At 56.6% G+C, this 13543-nt stretch overlaps 1 protein-coding gene and 1 long non-coding RNA gene across 5 annotated transcripts in view; one reads left to right on the forward strand and one right to left on the reverse strand.

Moving 5' to 3' along the window:
• The window catches only part of PRKAR1B (protein kinase cAMP-dependent type I regulatory subunit beta), a 173110-nt gene that overhangs the window by 48362 nt on the left and 111205 nt on the right, over positions 1–13543 (reverse strand). For all 4 annotated transcript variants that reach the window (XM_030801391.1, XM_030801390.1, XM_030801392.1 and 1 more), the window contains exons 5-6: positions 11284–11345; positions 10090–10136 (exon numbers count right to left, since the gene is read on the reverse strand). In XM_030801391.1, coding sequence (XP_030657251.1) covers positions 10090–10136; positions 11284–11345 — 109 coding nt within the window. The remainder of the gene's footprint in view (positions 1–10089; positions 10137–11283; positions 11346–13543) is intronic.
• Positions 6322–12371, forward strand: LOC115831903. Its single transcript, XR_004027396.1, has 2 exons — positions 6322–6874; positions 11754–12371. It is a non-coding gene; the product is annotated as an uncharacterized LOC115831903 (long non-coding RNA).

Genomic DNA, 13543 nt, shown 5'->3' on the forward strand with positions numbered 1-13543 from the left:
CTCTCCACCCCAGGCCATTCCTCTGTCCCCACCTCCATCAGCACACGCCACTGGGCCCCGATGGAGCCGGGCGGCCTCAAGTGCAGACCTCTCCTGCCAGGGCCTCCCTCCCTACAGGCAGCGCCTGAGCTCCTCGGGCTGGAGTCTGAATGGGCGCCCTATGGCTGGGCGCTGCAGCCGAGCTGTGCCTGGGAAGGAGCCCAGACAAGATTCCCTTTCAGCCCGAGTGGGCCGCCGCCCCGTACAGGGTGCCTACTATGCATTGACCATCACAGTCGGGGGCCGTGCAAGAATAGTGCAGATTGTTTATTATGCAGTGATTATGCAGATTTGGTTACTATAAATTGACACAATACACGCTTTATCCCCTGTGTGTCAATGAGCTTAAAGAATAGTTCCCATTGGCAAAGCAGTTCCCATTGGTTGCAGATCGGGAAAGAATGGATTGCGATGAATCATGGAATCAATTCTTACTGAAATCAATGACTCATTATCTGGGTAACAACTGAGGCACAGAGTCTTCTATCTGAAAGAAAAGGCCACGCAGGTGTAACTCCACAATTAGGTGCAAGCGAGCGCTGGGGAGAGCTGGTCAACCACGAACTTTCGGGGGCACAGGGGCGACCGCTGTGCAAAGGCAGACTCCACCTGGCAGGGATGTGGGGATCATCTCCACCTGGCCCACCAGGCTCCCAGTTCCTGGAGGGAGGCTGGAGCAGGATTATGGGGCAGAAGAAACACCAGCTTCCCCCGCAACAATCCCCTCCAGGAATCAGAAGATGGCCGTCCTTCCACAGAGCCAGAGAATGCCCACCCGCGCGTGCAGGGATACGTGGAGGAGGCAGCAACTCCAGCGTTTTAGGGGCGAGGGGACCTCAGAGAATGCCCTCCAGAACCTCTGCCTCTTGCTTCTCAAAGGGGACCCAGAGCTGGGGGACGGCTGGCGATGAAGGAGACTCTTCCCCAGAGTAATATGGAGCTCACCCTGTGAGTCTCACGGTGTCTATCCACGCTGCAGGTGACGGACTCCAGGGTCCACAGCACGTCGTGCTGCCAGGAGCATCCCTGTACGTGACGTGCACGCCTGGGGTGGCACTCACCGCTGGCTCAGCTTCAGCAGGCATTCTGCACTGAACACCATCACCCTCCAGCACCCTCTGCACCAAACACCATCGCCCTCCCTCCAGCACCCTCCCCACTAAACATCATCACCCTATAGCACCCTCCGCACTAAACACCATCACCCTCCCTCCAGGACCCTCCACACTAAACACCATCACCCTCCCTCCAGCACCCTCCACAGCACCCTCCACACTAAACACCATCACCTTCCAGCACCCTCCACACTAAACATCATCACCCTCCCTCCAGCACCCTCCACACTAAACACCATCACCCTCCAGCACCCTCCACACTAAACACCATCACCCTCCAGCACCCTCCACACTAAACACCATCACCTTCCAGCACCCTCCACACTAAACACCATCACCTTCCAGCACCCTCCACACTAAACACCATCACCCTCCCTCCAGCAGCCTCTGCACTAAACGCCATCACCCTCCAGCACCCTCCACACTAAACACCATCACCCTCCCTCCAGCACACTCCACACTAAACACCATCACCCTCCAGCACCCTCCCCACTAAACATCATCACCCTATAGCACCCTCTGCACTAAACACCATCACCCTCCCTCCAGCACCCTCCACAGCACCCTCCACACTAAACACCATCACCCTCCAGCACCCTCTGCACTAAACACCATCACCCTCCAGCACCTTCTGCACCAAACACCATCACCCTCCCTCCAGCACCCTCCACAGCACCCTCCACACTAAACACCATCACCCTCCAGCACCCTCTGCACTAAACACCATCACCCTCCAGCACCTTCTGCACCAAACACCATCACCCTCCCTCCAGCACCCTCCACAGCACCCTCCACACTAAACACCGTCACCCTCCAGCACCCTCTGCACTAAACACCATCACCCTCCAGCACCTTCTGCACCAAACACCATCACCCTCCCTCCAGCACCCTCCACACTAAACACCATCACCCTCCCTCCAGCACACTCCACACTAAACATCATCACCCTCCCTGCAGCACCCGCCAAACTAAACACCATCACCCTCCAGCACCCTCCACACTAAACACCATCACCCTCCCTGTAGCACCCTCCATACTAGACACTATAACCCTCCAGCACCCTCCACACTAAACACCATTCTGACAGGGGCACCTCCCTCCAGCACCCTCCGCACGGAACACCTTCACCCTCCCTCCAGCACCCTTTCACTTCTGTTCCGATGCAGGGGCCTCTTGCTGAGCCATGAAAGCAGTGTGGACTCAGAAGATGTGAATCTGAGGTTGGGAGGAGTTTGCTTGACATGGGAGAGCCAGGGAAGCGGGTGACATCTTGTGCCCAAGGAGGTGAGTGAGCCTCTTGGCCCCTTCAGGGAATGAGGACACCACCCCCTTGAATGGCTGCCCAGACAAGTGGTAGGACACCCGCCTCCCTTGGCAAAGGACATGGGGGCCCTGGGAGCAGAGAAGGGTGAGTCTCCACAGAGCCAGCCCAGGACGGCCGGGACTCCCAGCTTTCTGAGGTTCTGCCTCAAAGGGGGATCCGTGGCTGCTGCAGCTGCAGGCAGGACCCAGGGAAGCTGGACCAGGACACGCTGCCCGTGAGGCCTGGAGAAGCCCAAGGCCTCCGAGAGCTCCCTCCGCAGCCTCAGAGGAAGCCATTGTGTGGGTCCCACAGACGGCCAGGGCCACACTGTGCTCGGCCACCCAGAGGACAAAGGGGCCATCCTTCTCAGGACACTGGCCACTGTCACCGCTCCCGGCGCAGTGCGGGCCCCACCCCAGCTGGTACGCAAAGGGGCTACTTCTTGTTGTGTTTCATTTTTTTTGTTTTCTCTTTTTTTTTTTTTTTTTTGAGACAGAGTTTCGCTCTTGTTCCTCAGGCTGGACTGCAATGGTGCGATCTCGGCTCACCCCCACCTTGCCTCCCAGGTTCGAGCGATTCTCCTGCCTCAGCCTCCTGGATTACAGGCACCTGCCACCATGCCGGGCTAATTTTGTATTTTTAGTAGAGACGGGGTTTCTCCATGTTGGTCAGGCTGGTCTCAAACTCCTGACCTCAGGTGATCCGCTCACCTCGGCCTCCCAAAGTGCTGGGATTACACTTTGGGAAGCTGCCACGCCCGGCTTCTCTTCTTTTAAAAGAAACGATGGGGGTCCCCCGTGGGGCAGCATTTACACCCCACCATCACTGCAGCTTCTCTTGCGCCAAGCTCACACCTGGCTCTGCCCTGTCCCTGCCCACCTTCACTCGCTCACCCTCTGTGTTTAGAAGTAGATGGTGGGGTGGGGGTGTCAGGAGCTGGGGGAGGCACACGGGCATGGAGTGTGTAATGCAGACAGAGCCTCAGTTTAAGAAGACAAGAACATTCTGGAAATGGACAGTTGTAAAACAACGTGAATATGCTTAATGCCACCGAACAGCACAAAATGGTTAGAATGGTCAGTGTGGTGTGTCTTTTACTACAATTAAAGAAGGGCCGAGGGCAGTAGCTCACACCTGTCATCACAGCACCTTGGGAAGCCCAGGCGGGAGGACTGCTTGAAGCCAGGAGTCTGAGACCAGCCTGGGCAACATAGCAAGACCCCGTCTCTACAAAAAACTTTAAAATTAGCTGGACATGGTGGTGCACAGCTGTAGTCCCAGCTTCTCAGGAGGATCGCTTGAGCCCAGGAGTTCAAGGGTGCAATGAGCTATGATCACGCCACCGCACTCCAGCCTGGGCGACAGAGCGGAACCCTATCTCAAAAAAATAAAAAACGAATTTTAAAAACACACAGAACACAAGACACACCCTGAATAACATCTGATCAGATCGCCAAGCTGAGGCGCCCTGCTCTGGGGTACACCCAGCTGCCTGGCGGTGCTCCCCAGATCGCCAAGCCGAGGCGCCCTGCTCCGGGGTACACCCAACTGCCTGGCGGTGCTCCCCAGATCGCCAAGCCGAGGCGCCCTGCTCCGGGGTACACCCAACTGCCTGGCGGTGCTCCCCAGATTGCCAGGCCGAGGCGCCCTGCTCCGGGGTACACCCAACTGCCTGGCGGTGCTCCCCAGATCGCCAAGCCGAGGCGCCCTGCTCTGGGGTACACGCAACTGCCTGGCGGTGCTCCCCGGCCCCCCAGAAAGAGCTCTTCCCCCAGACGTGTTGTGTGAAACCGAGGGAAGCCCGGGACAGCCAACGTCAGTGGGGACGACATGACGCCTGGGACAAGGAGCAAAAAGAGGGAGTCCTGGGATAACAGGGGCCCAAAAACAATTAGGGGAAGAACCGAGCCCCAAACAGGGCTTGGAAGGGAGCTACGTTCCCGGGCCTGTAAAGTCAGCAGCTGAGTGTCCTTTTAAGTAGAAATGCTATGTTCTATGAATAAAATACATTGGAAGATATTTTTATACTTAGAAAAATGGATTATAGCTCTTGGCAACACACAGACGGCAGCAGGCACTTTCGGAGTCTCTGGAAAACCGTGATTCAAACTGAACCTGGTGCTCTTGGCATTTTGTCACCTGGCCGTCCCCCTGGGGCGCCGCTGATCAGAGGGCAGTGTCCACCCTGCAGAAGTGGGTGACGTCCGCCTCCAAGCTCTGCTGGCTTAAAGGGCCAGGGCCAGGTTCTTGAGGGGACGGCTTCCTGATGGGCCTCGGGCACTCGGACGGGTGCAGTTAAATGCCCACGGCAACCGGCCATCCCTTCCCGCCACCCAGAATAAAACCAGGGAAAACCGCTAGCCTCAGGAACCCACTCGGACCCTGGGTAGCCCTAGTCCTGCAGCCCCGAACCTGGGGTACCTCCATCCCATTGCCCCAGGGAGGCGATTTACAGAAACCATCAAACAAAATGCAGCACCCAGGATTCACACAGCAGCTGGACGGGGCTGCCTGGGGCTGCCATGTGGCCGTTCCCCCGGGCGCTGTAATAACAGTAATTATTATAATACATATGCCCATAACTCACCCGGGCTACCCGACATGCCACTTTTTCATTCCAGATTCCTTACTGAGCATCCTTTGATTCCCTTAAATGTGGCCTGCACCCACATGGGCCCTGCGGATTTACCCTGCACGCGAAGGGCCTCCCACATCACAGGAGGGCCCCTGCAGGCAGCTCCTGTGCCCGGCCCTGCCGGGCACTCCCTGACGCCCACCCCTGCCCTGGCTGGAAAATCTCAGATTGACGGAAGTGCTTGGTGTTCCTGCACGGCCACCCGGGACTCGTGGGACAGCCCCATAAGTCACAGCCGGTTCCCGCAGGGGGCCTGGCCATCCCACGTGAGCCTGTAGCCAGGAAGCGGGCATCCACCCACGGGGCTCAGACATTCTGGCTCTGGAGGGCCGGGTCCAGCAGGGGCCTTAAAGCTGCCTTTGTGCCTGACCCGGTGGGCTGGGGAGGGGCACGGACGGGCAGGAGGAGGGGGAGGGGGAAGGAGAGGGTTTTGCCAGGACAATACATTTGGGGAACTCCAGTTCCATGAGGGTGACCTCACTCTTTCCTTTCTCAAGATTGCCTCCCAACGTCCCCGGGCCTGGCAAGAAGCCAGGCAGGACGCCACGATGCGTCGTGTCTGAGAGAAAACCATCTCCCCTCCACTCAGGCTTCAGCCCCGACCCCACGCTAACCGGGCCAGGGCCAGGGCTGGGGCTGGGAGGGGACCCAGTGAGCTCGGGGCTGGAGGAAACGGTCCCTGCTTTGAAGTGGCTCCGGGACTGGCCTCTCCCACCCACCGCCCTGTCATGTATGAAGGAGTTACAGATGGCGGCGGGGGAGGGGGGTCTGTCCTGCCAGAAGGACAGAGGGAAGGGAGATGCCTCACTGAGTCCAGAGGTCAAGAGGTGGGTGAGGATTCTGCAAGGGGGAGGAGGAGGTCCTGCCAAAGTCGGCCCCTTTGCCAAGATCCTGGCCCAGGTGGGGCTCCCAGGAGCCTGGAGGCCAACAGCGGAAAGACAGGGACCTGATCCCTCCAGCAGTCCCAGCCGCCGGCCCCTCACACCCTCACCTCTCCCAGGAAGTCCTCAGCATGCTGCCAGCTGGGGCCTGGTGCTGGGGCAGGAGGGTGGCCACCCGCACTGAAGATTAGGACAAGCCTGGGGCGTGGGTGGCGGGCGCTTCCTCTGTGGGGTGGACAAGGCTCTTGTGGTGCGTGTGTTGGGGACACGAGATGGGGTGGGGCAGCTGCCAGGCAGCCAATGGGTTCCTGAATGAAGGGGCACAGGAGCCGCACAGACAGAGGCCCCATCACCCCACACCAGGTGCCAAGAGCAGAACCTCAGGAGGTTATCTCAGTCTTCCCGGCAGCAGTGAGCTCTGTTCGTTTTTCTGAGTAATATGGAAATGGCGCGGCTCAGCCACACAAGGGCCTGGGCAAAGGTCACAGCCAGCAAAGAACACAGCCTGGGTCCTCCGAGTCCCGAGTCCACGCGGTCCTGACCTGTCCACCACCCTCCTCGAGACACGACAAGTTAGGTGGGAACATAAGCTGGGAGCCCCATGTCGGTTTCAGGCTCCGCAAGGGAACCCCAGGTAAAGGGTTTGTCTCTTCCACATCTGTTCATTTAGGAGAAGCAAAGAATGTGGAAAACAGAATTCCTGGGGGTGGCCTCAACCCCAAGCTCTGCTGATGCAAACCAGCACCTTGAAGATGCCTTTGGAATTTAATTGGAAGATTTGAATGACATTGGCAGACACAGAAGAGGGAGAGGCATTCCACAGGGGAAGAAAGGCCTCAGTGGGGACCTATGGGGCTCCCAGGCCCACCGCAGGGAGGCAGGTCCTCGGTCGTCTGCTGAGGTCAGTATCTATCAAAGCCCAGCCACAGATAGATGAGCTGGGCCTGGCGGGGTCTTGTGGGGTGTGTAGGAGTTCGTGAGGCAGAGCAGGAATTAAAGCAAAGGGGACAAGAAGGGCAGAACCAGAGTCAGGACATTCATTGGCTAATTTCCTGTTCTTGGTCCCTCTCCCCCATTAAGCCACAACATCCCCCACACCAGAGCAGGCACCAGGTCCTCCCCATCACAAGTGCCAGGCATAAAGCAGGCACTCAATAAACATCCAGGAAGGAGATGGCAGAGGGAGGAGGTGACATGATGACTCCAGGACCCAGAGAGGAGGGGATGGGGGAGGAGGTGACACCAGGACCCAGAGTGGAGAGGGTGGGGGAGGAGGTGACATGATGACTCCAGGACCCAGAGTGGAGAGGGTGGGGGAGGAGGTGACACCAGGACCCAGAGTGGAGAGGGTGGGGAAGGAGGTGACACCAGGACCCAGAGTGGAGAGGGTGGGGGAGGAGGTGACACCAGGACCCAGAGTGGAGAGGGTGGGGGAGGAGGTGACACCAGGACCCAGAGTGGAGAGGGTGGGGGAGGAGGTGACACCAGGACCCAGAGTGGAGAGGGCGGGGAGGAGGTGACACCAGGACCCAGAGTGGAGAGGGTGGGGGAGGAGGTGACACCAGGACCCAGAGTGGAGGGGATGCGGAAGGAGGTGACACCAGGACCCAGAGTGGAGAGGGTGGGGGAGGAGGTGACACCAGGACCCAGAGTGGAGAGGGTGGGGGAGGAGGTGACACCAGGACCCAGAGTGGAGAGGGCGGGGAAGGAGGTGACACCAGGACCCAGAGTGGAGAGGGTGGGGGAGGAGGTGACACCAGGACCCAGAGTGGAGGGGATGGGGGAGGAGGTGACACCAGGACCCAGAGTGGAGAGGACGGGGGTGGAGGTGACACGGTGACACGAGGACCCAGAGTGTGAACTGGAAGAGGGGCTGTGAGTAGCACGAGATTTGGGGCTGGGGGAAAGTGGTGGGTCCAGACAGGAACCTGCCCATCCCATACCTCCCGCAAAGGCAGCTCTGCCCTCAGCACTGCTGACCACTGGGCAGGCCTGGGCTGCCAGGGTCTCTCTGGGATCAGCCCTGCCCCATCTGCTGGGGGCTGAACCCCATTGCCTGCAGCCCTCCATCAGGCCCTGGTGTCTGGATGCCAGGCACAACGGGGCCACCTCCTGGGACGGGCCCAGGCCCCAGGACGATGCCCGGCTGGTATGCTGGCCGCATCCTCCTCTGTCTTCTCTATTTCCTGGGCTAGGCTTTTTTTAAACTCGAAGCAAAGCCAGCAGGAGATGACTCTGTGGCCTGGCAGCCGAGCCCAGGGTTGACCCGCCAGTGCCGCCCTCCAGCCTTCCCCCTCCACACTTCCTCTGAGGCCGGGCAGTACCCGGGACCTTTGGCACCTGCCTCAGTTTCCATCTTTGGGGGAGACAGGAGCACCCCCACTCCCTGACACAAAGGTCTGCCCCAGAGGCTCGGTCTAGGGGCCCAGCCCGTGGGTTCCAGCTCAGGACAGAGCACACCAGGGAGAAGAGAAACCGGCTCTTTCTCCGCCTGCGCGGGCCGGGCCCGAGGCGCGTGCCCCTCGCGGGGAGGTGGGACCCCTGAGTCATTTCCTGTGCTATCAGCTCCGGAAGTGGAGTGGGCCTGCTCAGGTTCCCAGAAACAGGCGAGATGGGGGACAGACTCCGTGGCTGCCACGGAAACGAGTGAGTAAATGCCCTCCCCAGAATAGCATGGCCTGGACAGAGGCACAGCCACCGGGGGCCAAACCTCGAAATAGCTTGTGCTGGGCAGCCGGGGGTGGCGTAGCCTGCACGGCAGAGTGTGGAGGCCACCTCCTGGGGCAGGTGGACAAGGAGAAGGGCAGGCAGGCATCCCAGACCCAGAGACGACTCAGCCAGCCTGGGAAGCAGTGACCGTCTCGGGTAGCAGAACCCCCAAAGCGTCCTGCACTGTGGGGGCTTCCAGTCTGTGTGCGGAAAGGCCGTAAAGAGATGGTCTCACGAGATGTCATCACCACGAGCCACAGAGGGTCCTATGAGGGAGGCGTGGGGCATGTCTGCTGACGCCCACTGGGAAGCGACATGTAGCAGAGAGCAGAAGGAGAAGCAAGAGCTAACGGGGTTCCCGGCAGAGCGGGGGACACACACCAAGGCCCTGGGGCTGCCAGTGCAGGCGGATTCCAGGAACTGAGGGAGGACGGTGTCACTGAGGTCCTTCCTGCTGACTCCGCCAGGGACTCCGGCCTCATTCAAAGGGAAACAAACTCCTAGCGGGTGTTTTCCCAGAGGCTGCGCCATCAGCTCCGCGCCAGCAAGGTCGGGCCGCCGTGCAGGGGGCGGCCTGCGGAACAGGAGCCCAGCAGGGGATGAGGGGGGTCTCAAAGCCTTCACACCAGAGCACCCGGGCTCTAAACCGGACGGCGGAAGAGATGGGAGCCAGAGACTCTGGGCAAGACTGGGCTGCGGGGCCAGGGGTGATGTCATATGCCATGTGTATGTGTTTATTTACTTAGCTTTATACATATATGTATCTATTTTATACATACACATACACATGGCCTGGCCATGGGGCACAAGACAGGATGTCCAGAGGACAGGACGCTTCTCCTTCCAAAACAGTGGGAGCATCTCACAAAAGATGCCCTTAAGACAAGCGTGGGAAGGTGACACAGTGAGACCCGACTCACGGCTTGGACGTTCCGAGCTGGGAGCCGAACGCAGGCGCAAAAGGCAGCCGTTGTTTGATCATGAAGTCGTCGGTCCTATGGGGTCTGTAAGCACATCACTCGCCCACCCACTTTGAGATGTTAACGTCCCATGTGGTGGGTGAGCCTGGTGTATTCAGCAGCCTCGGATCTGGAGACGGCACTGGGTCAAACAGAACCGCCCTGGCCGGCACCCAGCAGTCCCAGCCCAGGGACAAGTAGAATACAGCGGCCCTGGAAGACCTGAGGTCGCCGCCGGCACCTGCCAGCATCACCCTCGTTTCCCTCTGCACTTCTCATATTCCCACATTCTCTTCTAAGAGACAGCAGTTGCATTTCTGGATTAAAACACTAGAAATACGGCACTCAGCGCAGTGTTTGCTGGAGGCCTAGTGCTGCCTGGAGGACAAGTCTTCACCCCGGACACGCAAAGACGCGCTATTTTCCAAAGACAGTTAGCGACACTCACATCTACTTCCCCTTGATCAATGACGTAGAAGTTGTCTCCTTCATTCCCTGTAACAAAAGAAGAAAGTCAACAGATACAAAGTACATCAAGACATACAAGTTACAGTTTCTCTTGCAAACAACTTTTGCAACACTGTTGCAGCGACCCTCGTCGGGCAACACCCTGGGTGCCATCAATTCTTTTTTAATGACAACATTATGGAAACATTGAGATAACTTGTTAAAGAGCCTGTTCTTAAGTTTCATTAGTGAACTTTCTCTAAACAATGAGAGGTGTTTTTCTTTTTGTTTGTTTTTTGTTTTTTTGAGACGGAGTCAGGCTCTCCGCTTACTGCAACCTCCACCTCCCAGGTTCAAGCGATTCTCCTGCCTCAGCCTCTGGAGTAGCTGGGATTACAGGCACCTGCCACCATGCCCAGCTAATTTTTTTGTAGTTTTAGTAGAGATGGGGTTTCACCATGTTGGCCAGGCTAGTTTTGAACTCCTGACCTCAGGTGATCCACCCGCCTCGGCCTCCCAAAGTGCTGGGATTACAGGCGTGAGCCACCGCGCCCGGCCTAACAATGAGAGTTTTATACATGTATGTGTGTATGTGTGTGTGTGTGTATATATATATATATATATATAATTTTATATTACTTTAGTTTTATACATATATTTTATTTTATATTTACTTAGTTTTATACATACATGTATCTATTTTATACATACACACATGTATATATGTGTACATATACAGGTACACACGTGTGCACATCTACGTGCATATATATGTACACATGTGCATGTTATATGTGTGTATGTATGTATAAGTATATATATATATACTTCTGAAATTTGAGACAGAGTCTTACTCTATCACCTAGGCTGGAGTGCAATGGCGCGACCTCAGCCCTCTGCAACCTCCACCTCCCAGGTTCAAGCGATTCTCCTGCCTCAGCCTCTGGAGTAGCTGGGATTGCAGGCACCCGCCACCACGCCCAGCTAATTTTTATTTTTAGTAGAGACAGGGTTTTACCATGTTGGTCAGGCTAGTCTCGAACCCCTGACCTCAGGTGATCTGCCTACCTCAGCCTCTCTAAGTGCTGGGATTACAGGTGTGGGCCATCGTGCCTGCCCTTATACTATTTTTTTTTAAGTGCATAGTCCATTTTTCCCCTCTGGACTTTGGCTCAGAGGAGCAGGCAGAACGTACCTTGCTGTATAACAGTCTCCCCAGCGATGTGAGTGACAGGGAACATGGCATCGAATATGTCACTGAAAAGCAAAACACCAAATTAGGGCTGCAGGCGGCATGGGGACATTTAAACCCTTCCTCCCCTCATTTCACAGTCTTGTGTGAATCGCTTCACAGTCATCGGAGAAAATGAGAAAATCCATGAGAGTTAAAGAAGAAAATTGAAATCCTTCATGACCCGAGGTCCGAGATGGCACCGCAAGCCCTGGGCATACAACCTCCCAGCCCCATTTCTGTGCTGTGCACAGACGCAGTTTGCTGTTTTGGTTTTTACAGAAATGGGGTCACGCCATACATGCATTTTGAACTCCATTTAGAAAAACAAAAGTAACAATAGATTGTGAACATTCTCCCATCAGTAAATACAATTCTACTAGAATACGACCAACAATCTTGATGACGTGTCTTCTGCATTTTTTTCCTTTCAGGGAGAACACTTTCAGTTGAAGGAGAAGCCTGGGACCCTTGACACAGACGTGAGTTGTGCATTTGGAACCTCTCTGCGGAAAACACAGACCCTTCATGACACGCAAACTCGAAGCCGGTGAGGCCGAGTCTCGGGGCTGCGCCAAGCAGGAAGCCTGGCTGTCCAATGTTCCAAATCTGGATGTGAAGTGGACCACGCAAACAGGACCCAAGGGGCATGGGGGAGCTGGCAGAGGCGCCCGGGAAAGGTGGGGAAGCACCTGTCGGCCAGGAAGGTAGAGAGGCGCCTGCCCCACAACACGGTGCCAACGACGCAATAACCACCTTCGGAGACGGGACCCCTCAACGAGCACTCAGCCCACGTGACGCAGAGAAACCAGAGACCTAGGCAGGGAGTGCACCCACGGGGACACTCCGAGGGCGGCCTCCTGCCTGCCCTGATTACTTAAAAAGGAGATTCTTGGAAACCTTTGCGGGCCCACAGGTGCACCCTGACTCCCAGGGATGGGGGCTGAGCCACCCAGGAAACATATGAAATCAAAGATCCAGACAGCCCTGACCCTCCTGATTCCAGGGCCCATAAATAAGTCATTCTTAAAATAGTGGTTGTTTTCTCTCTATTTAAGAAGTGCTTCTTTTTTGAGTCCTTGTTCCCAACTTCCCTGGCAACTCAGTTTCCTGTTTCCTCCGGGAGGGGGGCAGAACTGCAGGAGGGGTCAGTGTGTGGCAGGGCTGGGGGAGAGCTGGGGGCCCTCCACTGCCCGCCCACCTGGGTGGTGGGGCTTGGCCATGCTGCCCCAGCCCCAGCCCCAGTCCCAGGCACCTGGCCCCTGGTGCACATCTGCAGGAGCCGTCCTGGCACTGCGCTCTAAACTGCATTTCTTCAAAACCACAAAGTATGGGTTCTCAGAATGAACAGATCTGTAAGAAATCATTTTACAATTCCTCCCTCTTTTTTAAAAAAATATTTCAACTTATAATGGTAAAATATTCCATTAAATGCCTTAAGTAATCAACGGACACTGTGTACCCCACACCACCCGGCTCAGGACCTTGCTGCCTCCACTGCTCTCTCCTGGAAAGCTGTCCGGCATCACAGCTGCGGCTCCAGCCTCCTCCGGGCCCAGGCATGGAGGGCAAGTGCTGCCTCCATCACGCTTGCTCTGCGTCGCCTCTTCACACATGGGCATCCGTGACCACACGTGTGCACCCATGAAAATCGTGCATGTCCAGTGGTGTCTGCATCAGTGCGTATCACAGAAAGATACCCTTTCACGATTCTATTCTCCCTCCTGACGCATATTTTCTGAAATGCACCTGGGTGAAAACACAGATCTGGAAGCTTCTTTGCTCCTTTTACGGCTGCCTAGTATTCTTTTTTTTAAGAGATGGGGTCTCATTTTGTTGCCCAGGCTGGAGTACAGGGGTGCAATCACAGCTCACCGCAGCCTCGAACTCCTGGGCTTAACGTGTCCTCTCACCTGAGCCTCCCGAGTAGCTGGGACTACAGGCACATGCCGCCACACCTGTTTATTTTTATTTTTTATTTAATAGATGGGCTCACTATGTTGCCCAGGCTGGTCTCCAACTCCCTGACCTCAAGCGATCCTCCTACCTCGGCCTCCCAAAGTGCTGGGATTACAGGCATGAGCCACTGCACCTGCCCTGCCTGGCACTCTCTATATGAACAACCTCGCTCCTTCACCTGTTCCTGCCCCGACGGACGTTTCCAGTGCTTCTGGTTCCTGCCATCACACGCTGGGCCACGATGGACACGACAAAACTCCCCATG

The sequence above is a fragment of the Nomascus leucogenys genome, chromosome 20 (assembly GCF_006542625.1).
Source record: "Nomascus leucogenys isolate Asia chromosome 20, Asia_NLE_v1, whole genome shotgun sequence".
NCBI classification, from domain to species: domain Eukaryota; kingdom Metazoa; phylum Chordata; class Mammalia; order Primates; family Hylobatidae; genus Nomascus; species Nomascus leucogenys.